General features: G+C 61.0%; 8 protein-coding genes across 8 annotated transcripts; 4 read left to right on the plus strand and 4 right to left on the minus strand.

Annotated features, from left to right (window-relative positions):
* Positions 1–699: 699 nt before the first annotated feature.
* On the plus strand, positions 700–3,162 carry Q8F55_007720 (uncharacterized protein; the record flags this gene model as incomplete). The annotated part of the gene is made up of 4 exons (XM_069356140.1): positions 700–757; positions 1,023–1,423; positions 1,476–3,071; positions 3,121–3,162. The coding sequence occupies 4 exons, from the start codon at positions 700–702 to the stop codon at positions 3,160–3,162; spliced, it is 2,097 nt and encodes a 698-aa protein (XP_069205981.1).
* Positions 3,163–3,725: 563 nt separating this feature from the next.
* On the minus strand, positions 3,726–4,569 carry UBC4 (Ubiquitin-conjugating enzyme E2 4; the record flags this gene model as incomplete). The annotated part of the gene is made up of 7 exons (XM_069356141.1): positions 3,726–3,738; positions 3,791–3,846; positions 3,894–3,964; positions 4,015–4,163; positions 4,211–4,245; positions 4,300–4,395; positions 4,546–4,569. The coding sequence occupies 7 exons, from the start codon at positions 4,567–4,569 to the stop codon at positions 3,726–3,728; spliced, it is 444 nt and encodes a 147-aa protein (XP_069205982.1).
* A 1,789-nt stretch (positions 4,570–6,358) lies between these two features.
* Positions 6,359–8,787, plus strand: Q8F55_007722 (uncharacterized protein; the record flags this gene model as incomplete). The annotated part of the gene is made up of 6 exons (XM_069356142.1): positions 6,359–6,735; positions 6,775–7,253; positions 7,301–7,480; positions 7,518–7,669; positions 7,708–7,920; positions 7,957–8,787. The coding sequence occupies 6 exons, from the start codon at positions 6,359–6,361 to the stop codon at positions 8,785–8,787; spliced, it is 2,232 nt and encodes a 743-aa protein (XP_069205983.1).
* A 274-nt stretch (positions 8,788–9,061) lies between these two features.
* Q8F55_007723 (uncharacterized protein) lies at positions 9,062–9,745 on the plus strand (the record flags this gene model as incomplete). Its single annotated transcript, XM_069356143.1, has 3 exons — positions 9,062–9,163; positions 9,259–9,585; positions 9,626–9,745. 3 exons carry the CDS (start codon positions 9,062–9,064, stop codon positions 9,743–9,745), a joined length of 549 nt encoding a protein of 182 aa, XP_069205984.1.
* A 97-nt stretch (positions 9,746–9,842) lies between these two features.
* On the minus strand, positions 9,843–11,736 carry Q8F55_007724 (uncharacterized protein; the record flags this gene model as incomplete). Its single annotated transcript, XM_069356144.1, has 7 exons — positions 9,843–10,015; positions 10,057–10,525; positions 10,563–10,692; positions 10,731–10,818; positions 10,869–11,111; positions 11,166–11,243; positions 11,706–11,736. The coding sequence occupies 7 exons, from the start codon at positions 11,734–11,736 to the stop codon at positions 9,843–9,845; spliced, it is 1,212 nt and encodes a 403-aa protein (XP_069205985.1).
* Positions 11,737–12,430: 694 nt separating this feature from the next.
* On the plus strand, positions 12,431–14,519 carry NAG1_2 (Glucosamine-6-phosphate isomerase (Glucosamine-6-phosphate deaminase) (GNPDA) (GlcN6P deaminase); the record flags this gene model as incomplete). The annotated part of the gene is made up of 9 exons (XM_069356145.1): positions 12,431–13,162; positions 13,196–13,342; positions 13,377–13,631; positions 13,675–13,794; positions 13,845–13,976; positions 14,018–14,106; positions 14,144–14,319; positions 14,355–14,459; positions 14,497–14,519. The coding sequence occupies 9 exons, from the start codon at positions 12,431–12,433 to the stop codon at positions 14,517–14,519; spliced, it is 1,779 nt and encodes a 592-aa protein (XP_069205986.1).
* Positions 14,520–14,576: 57 nt separating this feature from the next.
* Positions 14,577–15,358, minus strand: ini1 (Pre-mRNA-splicing factor ini1; the record flags this gene model as incomplete). Its single annotated transcript, XM_069356146.1, has 10 exons — positions 14,577–14,607; positions 14,652–14,698; positions 14,745–14,791; positions 14,837–14,866; positions 14,913–14,954; positions 15,000–15,061; positions 15,110–15,146; positions 15,190–15,222; positions 15,284–15,299; positions 15,356–15,358. 10 exons carry the CDS (start codon positions 15,356–15,358, stop codon positions 14,577–14,579), a joined length of 348 nt encoding a protein of 115 aa, XP_069205987.1.
* A 331-nt stretch (positions 15,359–15,689) lies between these two features.
* Positions 15,690–16,462, minus strand: Q8F55_007727 (uncharacterized protein; the record flags this gene model as incomplete). The annotated part of the gene is made up of 4 exons (XM_069356147.1): positions 15,690–15,788; positions 15,828–15,896; positions 15,932–16,417; positions 16,460–16,462. 4 exons carry the CDS (start codon positions 16,460–16,462, stop codon positions 15,690–15,692), a joined length of 657 nt encoding a protein of 218 aa, XP_069205988.1.
* Positions 16,463–16,679: the final 217 nt, after the last annotated feature.

Below are 16,679 nucleotides of genomic sequence, written 5' to 3' on the forward strand. Positions count from 1 at the left end.
TATCAAGGGTAAAAGTGACACTTGAACGCGAGAAAGGTGTAGTGGCCCGCCCCGCCGCCGCCGCCTCCGCCGCCGCGCCCGCCGCGCCCGCCGCGCCGTGCCGCGCTCGTGCGTGCGTGCCGTCGTCTCGTCGTGCCCTTGGAGGTCCCGAGGCCCGAGGCCCGAGGCCCGTCGTCCGCGTCCGCCGCCGCCGCCGTCTCTGGCGCCGTCCCTGGGTTGCTGGCCGGGTGGATGCAGGACGTGCCATGGCAGCCAGCACCATGCATCAATGTCGACTGCCATCATCCATCAACATCATCCTTGCACTCACTCGCAACTATTACTCTATAGTACTCTTTCCTTTCCTTGCCAACTCGTCTCGCCCCCCCCTAATCCACCTACGCCGAGCACAACACCTACTGCGCTAGTCGACGACGACGACGACAACGACAACGACGACGACCCATCCACACGACGTCGACGACCTCATTTCCGCGCGATCGATCACCACCAACACGACCTTTGTGACTTTGACATCACACTCTCCCCAGTCGATCGACACGCATCCATCGCGTCCCCCACCCGCCGCGCCCATCTCGACGACGCCCGCATCGTGACACGCGCGCATCAATCCCCCCGCCTCCACCCACCACCCACCGCCCTCCCTCTCTGCATCGTCGACGTGCAGAAGGACGCGCGCTCAACACGGCCTCGTTCGGGATGGAGAATGGAACTCACCTCGCGTCATCCCTCTCAACGTCGAACGGTGACTTGAAGCGTACGTTGAACAATCCCATCCTGATTGGCGTTCGACAGGCACTTGGAACCCGAACCTCCGTGTTCTAGAGCTCTGCTGCCTCGCCGTGGCCCCGAGTTCTCGTGTCCATCACGCGAGCCAAGTCTTGCGAGCACACCAAAGACACATCACAATCTCTGCCCGGCTTGCACGGAGACGGGCTGCCAGAGCAGCCTTGGCCGGGCTCGCCGGCGACGGCCAACCGCTCCCTCGCCCATTGGATTCTTTTGCTGACGACGATGCGCAGTGCACGACGGTCTACTTGAGCCCACCAAGGGGCCGACTTTCGCCTCGCTCTCTCCCCCAGGAAAAATGCTGTCATCCGCTGCTGGCGTCACCTCGCCCGACTCGACGATAGCGTCCCTCCTGCCCGACCATGCCGACGCCGCCTCGGACGCGGGCTCGCAGCGGTCGAGCATGCAGCCCCGCGTCCCGTCGCGTCAGCTGTTACAGACCGCCCTCGACCTCGCCCAGCGCGCAGTCGAGATGGACAAGGGCAACGACGTTGCCGGAGCCCTTGCCGCCTATCGAGACGCCGTGACCAAGCTCCGCGTCGTCATGGAGCGCGTTGGTGTCGAGCCCACCGCCACCGAGGGCAAGCGATCGTCTGGCAAGAATGAGGAAGAAGGCAGGACATTGAGGGGAATCGTGAGTCTGCCCCGCTTCAGACGGCGCGTCGCACGGGTGCTGACCCGAGTAGCACGACGCGTATATGGCGCGTATCACGCTCTTGTCTGCCTATGAAGACACCGAGGAGCAGGACACCCTGTCGACTGGTCTCCGGGTCATCAACCTCGACTCGACGACTAGCAGCGTCAACTCAACACCGCCGCCACCAGCAGCAGCACATCTCAGCGGAGAATCACCCATTGGCGGAGCAAACGAACCAGGATCCAGCGCGGCATTGAGATCTCCTGTCCCATCGTCTGCGGGCAAGAGAAGAAAAAAGCCTGCTTCCAAGCAATCTTTTGGCTTAGACGAGGAGGCCGATTTATCAGGGGTCGATGGCGTCGACGACCCAGACGGCCTTATCGCCGCAGCGAAGGAAGGCGCCGCACGTTCTCTGGCACCTGTCGAGGCTTCACCTAGAAGCAGCATCGCTTCCGACGACCGGCCATTGCCGCCTCTTCCACCTTCGACTGCCGCCGCCGTGGCGTCGGTTGCAACAGCGGCCGGCGCAGCTGCCGTAGTCGCATCTCCAACGCCTGCAACCACGGAGGCGCCGCGCGTTCAGACAACACCGTCCTCTTCAAGCGCCGAGCGCTTCCTGGTCAGCCCGACTACAGCCCAGGGCACCATCAGCCAGCGCAGAAATCACCGCCCCGCTGGCGATGCTTCGATCTCATCCATGGCTGAACTCAGTCCCGTGCCAACAAACGCAAACGAGTCCGTGGCAGACTCGATGTCCGACGCGACTTCGTCACGGCGCATTCGCACGAGATCCACGTTTGGCACCAATGGCGACACCGAGCCGACTGCCTTTGTGCCGCTGCAGACCGTGTTAAGATCGACACTAGCACCTCCGTTGCGGATGCAGGGCTCGGCCTACCTCAGTCCCCGGCCGGACGCACAACCGGTTGATGCTATCCACCGGCCTTTTCATCTTTTCCGGATCCTGTACACATCCATGGATACCTCGGGATCAGGAGCCTATCTCACAAACTCTCTGCATATCGACCCAGCTGTGTGGAAGCCGGCAAACTGGCGGGCTCCCAGCAATTCGTCTCGCGGAGGGCACCCCAAATTGGCCGGCCAGGAGGCAAAGGTCCGTGCTATCGAGGCACTACTCCCGTATCTCGACAGCATCAAGACGTCCGGAGCTGCCTTGTTGGAAGGCAAGCGCGAGAACCGTTACGACCCTTCAGCCGCCACACGCTTGTCCAAGCAGACAGTCGATCTCGCGGTTCGAGCTGGCGATGACCTCTCTGTGGCCCTCGAAGGCCTCGACGACGAGCTCGACGTGGCTTACAAGACACTCCAAAGCAAGGGAGTGTCTGTGGGCACCTGGAAGGGCAAGAGCAAGAGCTCCTGGGGCTCGCGCCTTAGTGCCCGCGTGGACAAGATGTCGCGCGGCAACGACTCACCCGATCGCTACGTCGATCTGCTCGGCCAGCTGTTCTACAGCGTCCAAGTCATCGACGACCATTTACGTTGCTTCACCGGCCCGTGCACACCCTCTTACAATGCGCTCTCGCAAAAGACGTACAAGGGCATCGAGTCGCGTATCACCCGCGCTGCGCAGTTTGTTGGCACTGTCGTGGTTCCGTTTGTTCTCGACGATTTCAGGTTGTTTATGGTGAGTCCTGTCGTTGTCTTCGAGTGCCATGTGCTGACGCTGCCCTCAGTTAGGATACCTCAAGGGTGGTGTTCGATACCTTGAGGACTAAGTTCTGGAAGGCGATGCATCCCTCGAACAGGCAGCCGCTGTTGATTGAGCTATCGCTGCTCATATACCTCGGCATCTGCACCTGGGGCGCATTAATGTTTCTCTCTCCCTCTCTCTTTGCCTCTCTCTCTCTCGCTCTCGCGCGCTCTCTCTCTCTCTCTCTCTTTATCAGGATCTCGCCAGCTAGTCTTTGTTAAACACTGTCTTGGTATTTAGGTACCCATCGATGAATAATGCTTGCCTGAAGATGTGGCGGCTGCTCCCGTCAGTCTCATGTGATGTCGATAGGAGTGCACGGTGTGACTTGGGATGTCAGTGGCGTTGGCTGTCCTGTGCGCGGCCTTGGGCGCCCGGCGACCCGGGAAAGCTCAGGAACCGTGCTGGCGACAGTGTCCCGCAGAGTCAGTACGTTCAACGAGCATCGAAGCCAGAGCCTGACGCAGAACCCGGTAACCACCACCCATGGGACAGTTAACGAATGCAACATGTCACTACTAGTTGCTCATAGACGTGAGAATCTGCATGACTCATGACTGGGGGGTACGACAACCTGCATGGACGCGCTTAGGTGGCGTACCTGCGTTGTTCGTTAGAGGGCTGCCTCGTGTGACCGTAGCAGGTTTACTTACTTCCTGGTCCATTCCCTGGCAGTCGCCTCGTAGCGCGGGCGGTCGGTCTTGTAGGTCTGAAGTCATCAGCAACCACTTCTGCGAGCCATTGAATGCAACTCACGTGCGCGATCTCGGGGACAAGCGGGTCGTCAGGGTTGGGGTCGGTGAGCATGGAGCAGATTGACAGGAGCACTGAAAAACGTGTTAGTCGGTCGCAGCATAGAGCACCACGAGCTGCTCACCCTTCGAGATGGTAAGAGCAGGGCTCCACTGGTCCCTCAGAATGTCCAGGCAGATCGAGCCGTTGGCGTTGATGTTCGGGTGGTAGATCTTGGTGGTGAAGGAAACCTTGGGAGGCTTGAAGGGGTAGTCGGTGGGGAAGGTGAGAGAGCTGCATGGCATTAGCACGAGAACATGAGCAGGTGCAAAGCAACTCACAGGAAGAAGACACCACCCGAGTATGGCGAGTCAGCCTGGGACAAGTGTGTCAGTCACGTCATCGCCACGCAGCTTGCAGAGGTACTCACGGGGCCCATGATGGTCGCCTGCCACTGGAAGAGGTTGTCGCCGATAGGACCAGCCGAGCACGAGCTTGGGGGGTCACGGCCAAGGTCGATGAGCTCCTGTTGAAAGGTGTCGTGTGAGCAGTGCGGTGCAGGAACGGGCAAGGTGGAGCGAGAGAGAGAGGGCCGTGCAATCGGGGCCACGTCGCAGTCGACACGGCGAACTCGAGGCCCGGCCCTCTACAGTCTGCCAGCAGCGAGCAAACGTACCTTGTTAATGCGCTTGAGGGCCATGATGCTAAACTAATGCAGTAGCGGTCGGTCGCTGTGATGCCGAATGGAGTTGAAAGAGTTGCGGTGGCAAGAGGGTGGAAAGCGGGGGAAGACACAGTCAGCACAATGAACCCGAGTGTAGCGGGGCAAGAAACAACACGCGGTGGTTGTAGTCGATGTTGCACACCTGCATGAGGTGACAGGGTGCACTCACGATGGGTAGAGGTAGAGAAGAAGGGGGTTGTGGATGACGAGTGAACGTCTGATGGATGTAGGAGAATGGATAACTATGGAAGCTCCAAGTTGGAAAGGGGCGCGGCGAGTGAGTGAGCGAGCTGAGTGGTGGAGACGGACGGGCGGCAGCAACTGAGTGGATGGCTCGGCTGGCTGGCGCACTGGCTGGCTGGCGCTGGCTGGCTCGTTGGCAGGCGCAGACTTGCACTGGACGGGTCCAAGTGCCCGCCAGCGTGCAGCGCCTAGCGGCCAGCGGTCAGCCTAGCACAGTCCACCGCCCACGCCTTTGACGAGTCGCGCGCACGCCTTGTAGCACGCCCTAACCCTACCTGCCTGCCCGCCATGCTTGTGCGTGTGCATGCCAGTGCCCCAGGCCGGTCGAGCCCGCCCGCGCCCGCCCGCGCCCCCGCACCCAGGGCGATGCATTGCGGTAAAGCTTTGGTCCCTGCCTTGGCTCAGGACTGACTCGACTGAATACACTTTGATAATAAATGACGTGGGATTGATGCCACCCATGTCGCCACCTAACCCCGGCGTGTGGCACTTGAACTCAGGCTGCTCTTCGACATCTCGTTCACTCATCTACCGACCCATATCCGCAGCGTACGGCCTCTTACTTGGCGGCTGATGGCCCCTGACGATACCCAAACCCGATGCCGATTGCTGACCTCGTGAGGCCCGCACGTCGAGGCTGGGGAATGGCTGTAGACGGCTGCAAGTTATGGTCCAGCTGACCAAGGCAACGGCACTAGAAACGCTCTGCGCTCAGCCAGCCGGCGCCAGCCTACTCGAACGATTACCTTGGCAGAGCCTTTAAGCTGGGACGATGCGAACTTCGCATAGTCGAGCGGGCTCGGTGACCCTCGTATCTGTGGCTGCCTTCACACGGCTTCCACAGTGCCATAGTGCTGGGCGTGCCGGGTGAATCAATCTGTTGGCCCACATGTGGTTGCCCCGGCTGTGCACACTGTGTGCTTGCCATCAGTGGAATGTAGCTTCTGTCTAAGCTTGTCTTTGTGGACAACAAGACACACACAAGTGGTAACGCCACTCGGTTGTGTTGTTGCGATTCAACAACAAGGCGTTGACGTAATGGAATGAACCTTGCACGCCTTTTTCCTAAAGGCGCGCCCAAAAGAACAATAGGTCATGATAATTTCTGCGCGCCTACTATCCCCATCCCACTCATTGTCGGTCGACGGCGGCTGTAATAGCCTGGTTGCGTGCGGCGGCGGCAACCAGCCAGAGTGACCCATGCTGCATACAGCCCGCCAGTAGTCAAGGTCACACCGACGACAACTTGCGCACCCCAACCCACCCCCATCATCATCACCCACACCAGACGCGTCCATTTCTTCCTTCTCATCATACATCCTTCAGACATTCTAGACGACAGAGCTCCCTCATCGCCATATCCCCACACCTCGTCCCCCAACGCTGCCCCCATAGCTGCACCTCACCACCCACTCCACCAGCCCCACATCCATCACCACTGGTCCACCCTATCAACATCGCTCGCTGCAGCTCGCGCCGCTGACTCGATTTGGCCCCCCCAGCTCCAAGTGGACGGCCATCCATGTCGACACAGCGCAGGTCGTCATCTCCGCTATCGTCGGCGTCGCCGTCGCCCCTACAGGCGCCGGCGGCAAACGGTGACACGCCCCCGGCCACATTTGACCTCGGCCCAGCTGCTGGAGCCGACCCCGATGACGGCGACATCATCGGCGGCAGCAGTCCAACGACTCTGACGGAGCCGTTAACAGATAGCGAGCTCACAGAGGATGAGGACGACCTGGAGGACGAAGCCGAACGCCTCGACGAGGAAGAGGAAGAGGAGGAAGAAGAGGTGGAGGAAGACGCTGCCGGTGACGATGGGCTCGACGACGAGGGCGAGGATCCCGTTGATGGCGTTGATGGTGATGCCGACGGCGTGGATATCCCAGCACCAAAGCAGTGAGTCGCTCGCCGTGAACACCTACTGACATCCACCAGGCCAGGCCGTCGTGGCCCTTCGTCTCCTTCCCCTTCCCTCACCCCACCGCCGCCCTCCGACGGCCCTCGGTCGCAGGCGCTACCTTCCTCGCCACCAGGAGAGCACGGTCGCATCGAAGACGCCGATGATGATGGAATGGACGAGGACGAGGACGCCGATGATTTGAATGACGACAAGCTCGACCCAGCTGCCGTCGACGATGACGCGGAGGATGCCGACACCACTCTGCGAGCCGAGCCAGACACGGCCGAGGACGCCGAGGAGGGCGGCAACGACCTCGCAGCAAGCGACTCGGGTGCCGAGGAAGAGGCCGACGTGGACATGGATGCTGAAGCTGAGGCTGAGGCTGAGGCTGCAGCTGAAGCTGAGGCTGCAGCTGAAGCTGAGGCTGAAGTCGTCGTGACCGTGGACGCTCCCTCAGGTGACGACGAGGGAGCGGAGGACGAGAACGGCGAGGAGGACGCCCCCGAGGCCAATGGTGGGTCCAGAGCTTGAGCTGTATCAGTCGCTGACTATGCTCCTCAGAGGACTCCTCAGCAGCCGCCCCACTTCGCTCTCAGGCTCACTCGTCCCATGCGCCTCCGCCAGCACCAGCCGCCATGCGGGCCCTCCTGGCCCTGGAAGTCAAGTTTGCATCTCTTCGAGACAGGCTCTATGTTGAGCGCTTGGAGGAGGCGGCTCGAGAGGAGGAAATGGTTTTGAACGGTGAGCGCTGCGTGGGTGGAACGGCGCTGACATGCAGGGACGCACCCAGCTCTCATCGCCCTCAACAAGACCCTCCAATCCAGGAGAGAGCGCCTGCACGAAGTTGCTTCGCAGCGGTATGCAGAGACCATCGCAGATCTCGAAATCTGGCGCAAGGTCGAGCGCAAGCTGGCATGGTCGACGTGGACTGTAAGTCTGAGGAGGCTGATCTTGGCTAACGGGTACAGGATGAGCGTGACCAGTCGCACTGGGAAGAGTTTGAGCACACGTGGAGCAAACGGCGCAAGTTGGCCAGAGAGAAGAACGAGATTGAGACACCAAAGGTCACGAAACCTGTCCCGCGCTACGACAGAGCCCCGAAGCCATTCGACTGGTCCGCTGGGGCAGTTCCCTCGAGGTTGACAACAGAGGATGCTGTGAACGACCTGGCATTGATGGACGTGAGTGCTCCCCCTGAATCTGTGCTGACTTGCAAGCTGCGACGTCAGCAACAGCAGCAGGCGCAGCAACAGGCGCAGCAGCAACAGCAGCAGCAGCAACATGCCTCCCGTCATGCTTCACCCGCAGTGTATGGCCAGTTTGCTGGGCCGTCTACATCAGCGTACCCTTATCAGCAACAACAGCAGCACCCTGCCAACTACTTGCAAGAAGAATCGAATGACGCTGAAGCCCGCCAACACCAGTTCAGTGGGCCGTCGCGACCTCAAGCCAGGCCACCTCCAGCCGCTCTTCCGCACAAGGCGCCTGCAGCACACAGGCCCGCGGCCCCGCCGGCTGCTTCAACCTCTCAGGCGTCCGACCCTAGGAAGGACTTCCGCTCGCCTCTGAACTCTGAAGCGTTCGGAGCCGGAGGCGGACACGCCAACGGTGACCGAAAGGCTGCGAATGGGCTCCCCGGTCGCGTACATCAGCTTGGCGGATCGTCCGGCCATGCTCCAAACTCGACGACCCATGCGGCCTCATCAGCGGCGGCAGATGTCAAGCCTGGTATCCGTCGCCCTGGTGGGGCGGGGCTAGGCTCCGCCACGCACGGAGGGCAGCCAGGTGCGAGTGCAAACGCATCGTCTCGGTTTGCTGGTCTGGCCGACTATCTTTCCGGTTCTGCGACACCACCCCAAAACACTTTCCAGCACCACCTGCTTGCGCCCGGAGCGTCGTCGGGATCATCGCTATCTGGGGCGAAGGCTGCGCCAGCACCACCGACCATTTCGTCAGCCAACACGGCCAGTAATTCGCTGCCCTCGTCGCTTGGTCGTCCGCAGTTTAGCCAGCCTGCACCACAAGCAACCAGTGTTTCTCGCAGCTGATAGCCCCTGTTGGGTCCTCCTCCCGCCACGTTGTCATAGCCCATGTACATTTGTTCTAATCAATGTTATAGAATTGATAAACAAATGTCGCGATTGGGAAGTGAGGCAGGCCATGACGTCATTGTAACCAACATTGGGGGGTGCTTGAATAAAGCAGGCGCGGTTGTCGGAACGTTCGTCACTTGGGCCGCGCCGACCACGGTCGTCGGCATGGCTGTCGACTTTGGGTCGCAACGTCGCCACAGCATTTGCATTCGCATTCTCTTCAGCCAACATGTCGGGAGTGATTAACAAGGCGCTCGCCCCCTTTACCCTCAAGGGTTTCTACCTGCTCACCTGGGGCACGGCCCTGGGCACCAACGTGTGGCAGACAGTCGTGAGTGACGCGGTGATGTGCCGACGTGGGCCGGGGGGGAGAGGCGGGGGCGAGGGCGACGTCGAGCGAGCAAGCGAGCGACGCTGACAACGCAGTCGTCCTTCAAGGCATTTGGCACGCTCGACCGCAAGACGTTTGGCCAGCTCCAGGCCCAGCTCCAGCCCCTGTACTTTGCCGCGTCGACGGCGCTCACCGGCGCCCTCCTCGGCGCCCACCTCTACTTCCACCCCAACCTCGTCGGCTCGGTCCTCAAGGCGCCCCACTGGTGGCAGCTCGAGGAGGGTGTCCAGGGCCTCTTGATCCTCGCCGGCTTTGTCCCCCAGCTCGCAAACCTCCTCGTCGTCGGCCCCAAGGCCGTCCAGGTCTCGCTCGAGCGTCACCGCCTCGAGGCGGCCGAGGGCAAGGCCTACAGCGATGCCAACGTGAGCTGCTGCGCGTGCGACATATTGCTGACACCTGAAGCCATCCGAGGCCATGGTCAAGCTCAACAAGGACTTCTCCACCCTCCACGGCATCGCGTCGTCCCTCAACCTCGTCTCCTTCCTCGGCCTCACCGGCCTTGGCCTCGCCGTCAGCCTCTAATGTGTGTAGTGTATGCGCTGCATGCGTAGGCTGTGAATAGCCGAGATTAAAGACAGAATAATGCCGCACGGCGCCGCCGTTCGCGATGCCATGCTGCTTAGTATCTTGGGGGCTGGGGACGCGGCTGCGAGTGCGACTGCGATTGAGGGAGCGCGTACGGGTCGTTGCTGCCGCCGTATAGCTGACCGGCCTCTGGGACACCATAGAGTGGTGCGCTGTTGCCGCCCGCGTAGCCTTGGTCGGCAAGGACTGATGCCCTGACATCGGCGTCTGAACTGTCAGCGGCTAATCTTGCGCCGACATGAACTCACAAGGGTCCTGGAAAGCCATCTGCATCGTGCGGCTGGAGCGCTGGGGGGCTGCTCCGGGCATGTCCCCGTCGAACGCGCCGTACGCGTCCACACTGGGCCGAGCCATGGCGCTGTCGGCCTGGAAATTCCGGTACGACGCTCCGCCAGAGGGCCCAAGGGGGTAGGCCTCGTGCTTGTCGGCAAACACGTCGTCGTCCTCGCCGCGGTTGTTGCGGACAGGGTCGTAGCGCTGGGTGCCTTCTTCGCCGGTAGGGGACTGGGGAGGGACGAAGCTGGGCTCGCGGTGGCGGGTAACCTGGCGGTCGTTGCGGAACTCGATGCCGGCGAGTGCCACCAGGGCGCCCCATCCTCCAAGCGCGAACCAGTCAAAGATGGCTGAAGCCTTCTTGGTAGTGCACCAGCCCTTGAGGCCATGCTTGAAGTCGTCGCCGAGCTTCTCGTGAGGGTCGTTGTCGGGGTTCTTGCAGCCCTGGAGCATTAGCACACGCCGGAATGAGGCAACTCACCTTGGCACCCCATGCACTGATGGTGACAATGAACGCAGCGATAAGCATGAGGATAGCGCCAAAGATGCCCAGGATTAACTTGGAGCGAGGTTGCGACAGGAACTGGGCGCTCCTCTTGAGCCTGTCCCACCTGGAATGTCAGTTCTCGAGCTCGGGTGCCAGCCTCACCTGTCGTAGACAATGGGGATGGTAAGAAGAATGCAAGACAGGATGAACGACAGGAGCAAGAGGAAGAGGGTGAACCCTGTTCCGCCAGCTGGAAAGGGAAATCAGTCACGGTCCGCTCAGCCAGCATTTCAAACTCACAGACAGTCTTGAGCCACTTGCTCTGGAAGCCGGCGACAGCTCCCATTGTGCAGATGGCGATAAAGGTCAAGAACATGACGGCGCCGTGAATCACAATCTGGGCTCGCGTGATGGTCGGTTCATTGAGAATGGGCTGTTCTTCGTGCTCTGCGTTGCCGAGCTGCTGGAGGGTGCTGCCCTCGCGCTCAAAGGCACCAGTGACCTTTGAAGCGCCCGACGAGAACGCTGACTTGAGTCGGTTCACTGGTGGTGTGAGTACATGGATCCACTGCAGCTCCACTGGGAGGGGAGGCTTACTGGTTGTAGGCTGGGATGAAACGACGTGCTGTTTTTGTGGGGCACGGAGGTTGGGCTTGTTGTTTTGTTTGGCAATGCCTGGGCCAAGTGATGTGCGGGTAGTGGAGTGTAGCGAAGAGGGGGGGATTGTCGATGCGTATGATGGTGTGAGTGGAAGAGTTGTGGTTGCTATGGGCGGCAATGCACTTGGCACCAGAGTGTGAGGCGAGGCAGTGTAGTACGACGATTGTTGATCTGTCGTGTTTTGCACCGCGCAACGACGACGACTTAGCAGTGCAAACGCAGCCAGCCAGCCAGGAGTAAGCGCAGGGAAGGCGGTGGCGGGAGCAACATGGCCGTCCGGAGCCCCTCAAATCTTCATGACGTCGTTTCAGCCTCCCTCTCGGCGTGGCAGACGCACAGACCGCCTCCGCCGCCGCCGCCGGCCGCCGCAGCGCTGCGGTGCTCTTGAACCTTGGCCACAACGTCTCCGCAGCAGCGAGCAAGTCGACGCGTAAGCCTTACCTCGTACACACCGCCGCCAAGACACTGGGATCTAACCAAACGTCAGCGTCGTGACGGATGGTCTCATTAGCTTCCTCCCAACCGCGCCATCTCGGCGCGTGTTTCAATCCTGTGCTACACCCGCGCCGCTAGCACGACTTGTCAGCGCACCCAATTGGTCTCGACTTGTCCGGCTTCGCCCTTTATCTCTAATGTGGAACGACCCAGAGCGGACCCGAAGGAATGCTTGGGGCTAGTCGTCGCCCCATGAGGAGTCCGGAGTGGCCATCGCAAGGGATCTGAATGGAAGCGGAGCCATGCACCTCGCACGTCGAGAGAGGCGGAGAGGAGCCCGAAAGACCCGATGCACTAGGACATGGTCGGGGTTGTGGCCCAGTATGAGCCGACGTGACGGAGAGGAGGCTGGAAAGCCTTGAGAGATGGCTCGGCCTGGGCACCAACGACTGTGGTGGAGCTTGCCATGGCCGGCAACTGCCAGAGCATGTGCAGCTGGAGTCGAGTTCCCCGATCATGCAGAGTGCATCAACGGTGCAGCGCCGCTGAATGCATGGCCTCAACTGGTGGCGCACCGAGCCGGCGGCACTGGCCTCGTCGGTTAACCCACCGGCCAAGTCGCCGAAGGCCGACGCTCCTCCACCCTGACGTCTATATCATCGACCACATCGTAGAATCCACCTCGAGCTGCACTGCTCGCCACGCCGCTCGCCACACCGCGACAGACCGACGAGCCGATGCCCATCCCGTGGCCGGCCCTCCTCTCCATGCTCGCCCCCCTTATCGCGGCCGCGCTCGGCCTGCTCTCCCTCCGCGCCTCGGCCGCCGGGCCGAGCAAGCTGAACCTGCTGCCGTTCCCCACCAAGGCATCGGTGGGCAGCACAGTCGTGTGCCTGAGCAAGGACTTTGCCATCGAGCTCGACGCCGCGTCTCTCGGCGGCAAGGAGGCCCCGCACGACCTGCTCATGGCGATCGAGCGGGCAGGCGTCACCCTGATGAACCGGCGACACGAATACCTGTCCGTCTCGGGCGGCCTCGAGTTCTTCGAGGACGGGCAGGGCTGCGCACACTACCTCGACACGCTGGTCCTTTCGTTTGCACCCGAGGCCGACTACGGCTCGATCCTCTCGCACGCGACGGCGCCGGTCGAGAAGCGCAGAGATGCAGAGGGGTACAGGCTCTCGGTGGCGACCCAGGGCCGTGCCCACGCCGTCGCGGGGACCGCCCTCGGCCTGTTCCGCGGCCTGACGACGTTTGAGAACCTCGTGTACCATGTTGACGGGGTGGCCGTGGGCTTGGGCAGCGCGCAGAAGGCACCGGGGCAGGTGCCCTTAGGCAGCGGGGTCGAACCGGAGGGGGTCAAGTACGTGCCGTTCGCGCCGTACGAGATCGAGGACAAGCCCGCGTTCCCGTGGCGTGCGGTCCTGCTCGACACCTCGCGCCACTACTTTAGCAAGCACAGCATCTTCAGGATACTCGATACGATGGCCATGGTCAAGGTAAGTCGACGGCAACGCAGCCACTGAAGCCAGCTCAACGTGTTCCACTGGCATATTACCGACTCCAACTCGTGGCCGCTGGACCTGTTCGAGTTCCCGCTGCTCGCACAAAAGGGCGCGTATCGCGGCCGGGTGTACAGCGAGGACGACGTCCGCGACATTGTCCAGTACGCTGGAGAGGTGGGCCTGCCGACATTGATCGAGCTGACCCAAGCGCGGCATCGACGTCGTGATGGAGATCGACACGCCCGGCCACACGTCCATCATCGGCGAGGCGTACCCCGACTACATCGCCTGCCACGACAAGCGGCCGTGGACGGGCCGTGCGCACCAGCCGCCCGCGGGCCAGCTGCGTTTCGCCGACTCGCAGGTGACCGAGTTTACGTCCAAGCTCTTCCGGGCGGCGATGGGCGTGACCAGGAGCCAGTACTTTGGCACCGGGGGCGACGAGATCAACATGAAGTGCATGGTGGGTTGTGGCGCGCGACAGGCCCGCTGAAGCGGCTTACTAGGAGGAGGACGAGCCGACCGCGAAGGCGCTGGCCGAGAAGGGCTGGACAATCGAAGACGCTCTCCGTGACTTTACTCGGCGCACGCACGACACGCTCGCAGAGAGTCGCCGCACTGCGGTTGTGTGGCAGGAAATGGCAAGTGCAGGGTGGTTCCTTGTGGCTGACCCCAGGCCATTGCCTACAACAACACTGGCCTCAGCAACAACACTGTGGTTGAGATCTGGGTCGACAGCAAGGACGCCCGGCGTGTTGTGGACAAGGGGTACCGGATCGTTCATGCCGCAGCCGACTACTTCTATCTGGTTAGTTGGCCGTGTGTGCTCGGCAGAGGCTGAGTCAGCAGGATTGTGGTCAAGGCGGATGGATTTCCGCAGACGGCGGCCAAGGCAACAGCTGGTGCGACCCGTTCAAGACATGGATGAAGATCATCTCGTGGGTGCGACGGTGGGGTGACAAGCTGACTAGCCAGGTTCGACCCGTACAAGAACATTGAAGAGTCCCAGAGGAAGCTGGTGCTCGGTGGCCAGGCGTCGCTCTGGGCCGAGCAGACCGACGAGGCCAACCTTGAGAGCGTCATGTGGCCCCGCGCAGCTGCGCTCGCCGAGCTCTTCTGGAGTGGTCCAGGCGCGAATGGTTATCCTCGAAGTGAGTTGGCGCCGCACGTTAGTCTAACAATTCAGGTGTTCTCGAAGCCCTCCCTCGCATGCACGACATTCGGTACCGCATCTTGGATCGCGGGGTCCGTGCTGCTCCCTTGCAGCCTGAATGGTGTGCCCTTCGGCCAGGTGAGTCAAGGGATCGTTGGCGTGGAGCTGACGGCAGGGGTCTGCATTCTGGACGGGTAAGAGCGACATGGAGGAGCTCGACAAACAATGCATGGTGACTTTGGGTGTAGGACACGGCTATCCCTTCTTGAACCCTCCTCCTTGTTGACTGGGGCGTCAGAATCGATCCCAGTAGCAAGCCGAGGCACTTACCCAAGCTTCTTTCGTTCGTAGAAGGCGTCGACACGAGAAGCACCCAACTGGACGGATGTTAGTCATCCCACGGGGGGCTGCTTTGCCACTCACATTGATGACTCTTGGGCAGCCGTCACGGTCCTTCTCTAACCGTGTGCCTAGTGGTGTCAGCTCTGCAGTCGCTGTAGTCCATGGCAACTCACATTCTGTGCAGTAGTATGCGTCTGAGATGGCTGAGGAAGGTCAGATGTGTCGACGGGTCAGAAGGGAGCCACTCACCGGACGATCCGCAGATGATGCACTTGCCAGCACCGTTGCCGACTACTCTGCGTCAGCAGGCGCTCAAGATGCTACGAGGCTACTCACATGAGCACTCGTCACAGACATGGACGAGGGTCATTGGCCGGACGTGCGAGTCGCAGACTGGGCTGGGTCGCTGTCAGCATCTGTCTCGCAAGCCAGACCGCGGTACTCACCATCGACCATCACACTTTTCGCACACACGTCCAATGGCTGGGGCGTTAGCTTGTAGTCGACGCGCCCAGAGTATACGTACCGATGCCAGGCTGTCGACGACAGAGGAGAAGATCTGAGACACTTGGTCAGCAGGTGCTCAGGACGTCCTTCGGGCCCGCCGCGAGGAAGCTTACCGGTGTGATGCTTGGACTGTGGGGAAGAGTGTCAGCACTGCTACGCGTCACTGCCGCTTCTTGCCCACTTACCATGATGAGAAAGGTGCAGACGACGTGGTTGAGTGGAGAATGGATGAATCGAGGAACGAGTTGGAAACATCGATGACGGATAAGTGGTGGTCAACATTCGATCGGATCACGTGACTATTACACCTCGTCCCGAGATTGTAATGTTACGATGCGTGCACTTTGCCTCGCCAACGCTGACGAGCAGAAGAGCCGACTGTACGAGCGTGCTGTCGCCGTACGACTGAGCCTGTCATGAGATACAGTATTCATCCCCGAGGTGCGCCGGGTTTATGTAATGGTCGATGCTACAACACGTATCCAACACGAGCCCATGGCCGAGTCCCAGCCCGACTTGCTACAACTTGGCCCAAACCTTGTCTGCGGGCTCTGAAGGCCTGCTCCTGTACAGCAGGGTTGCTGGAGCAGTCCCAAAGTCTGGAGAGAGCGACAGCCCCTGCGAAGCGTCAGTCACTAGCTCGTCGTCGCCACTCACTAGCTCATGAACCGCAATGGTCCGAATCATCGTGTAGTGATGAATAGCGTGGAGGGAGCAGAACCATAGCTGATGTCAGAGACTGGAACAGGATGTGGACTCACCTCGCGCCCCAGTGTGCTATTCAGCTCTTGGCGACTTGGTGTGAGAGCCACCACTTCGACCTCGCCACCCAATAACGACGCGAGGTCGCCGACGTTGCCGAGAGCCGCGAGACCGGTACGCACACCCTCCATCGCCTGGCGGGCGTGCGAGACCGATCGAGCGGTGAGATGACGCGAGCGTGGTAGCTCGGCATCGTAGTCGATCACCAATGGCCCGCCGGCGGTCGTTGTAGTTGACAGGGGAAGCAGGAACGCGTCGAACATTTCCGTGACGTGCCGAAAGTGCTTGCCCAGCGAGCCCCCCGGTATCAATACGCTCTCATGCTGGAGCTGCTCGTCTGTGAGGATGTCGGACTGGAGAATCCGCAGTCCCGAGTCGATGAGGGAGATGGCAACTTCCTGCAGGGCGTGGGCGGCATCGCGGTGGTTCGAGTACGGTGCTGCCGGCGTGTGCTTGTGATCCAATGCTGGGAGTCGTCGTTGTGACTGTGTCGTGATCAGTGCCTGTGAGCTTGTTGGGACACGCACCATTATGTGCAGCTTGATGGAGAGAGTGTCGACATGATCGTGTCTGGAATGGCCAGCCCGAGTTTGAGAATCGTGGAAAGGCGTGTGGCGCGTCACGACGGGCGTCCGCGGCGGCAATCGGCGGTGACGCGGTTACATCCGGCAGGAGTGGCAAATGCCAGTCTGCCCCCCAACATTGCAGAGTCGAGAACGACTCTCGTCTCACTGGATTCATGACGAT

Source organism: Vanrija albida (assembly GCF_041260175.1).
Source record: "Vanrija albida strain AlHP1 chromosome Unknown contig_6, whole genome shotgun sequence".
In the NCBI taxonomy this organism is placed as follows: Eukaryota; Fungi; Basidiomycota; class Tremellomycetes; order Trichosporonales; family Trichosporonaceae; genus Vanrija; species Vanrija albida.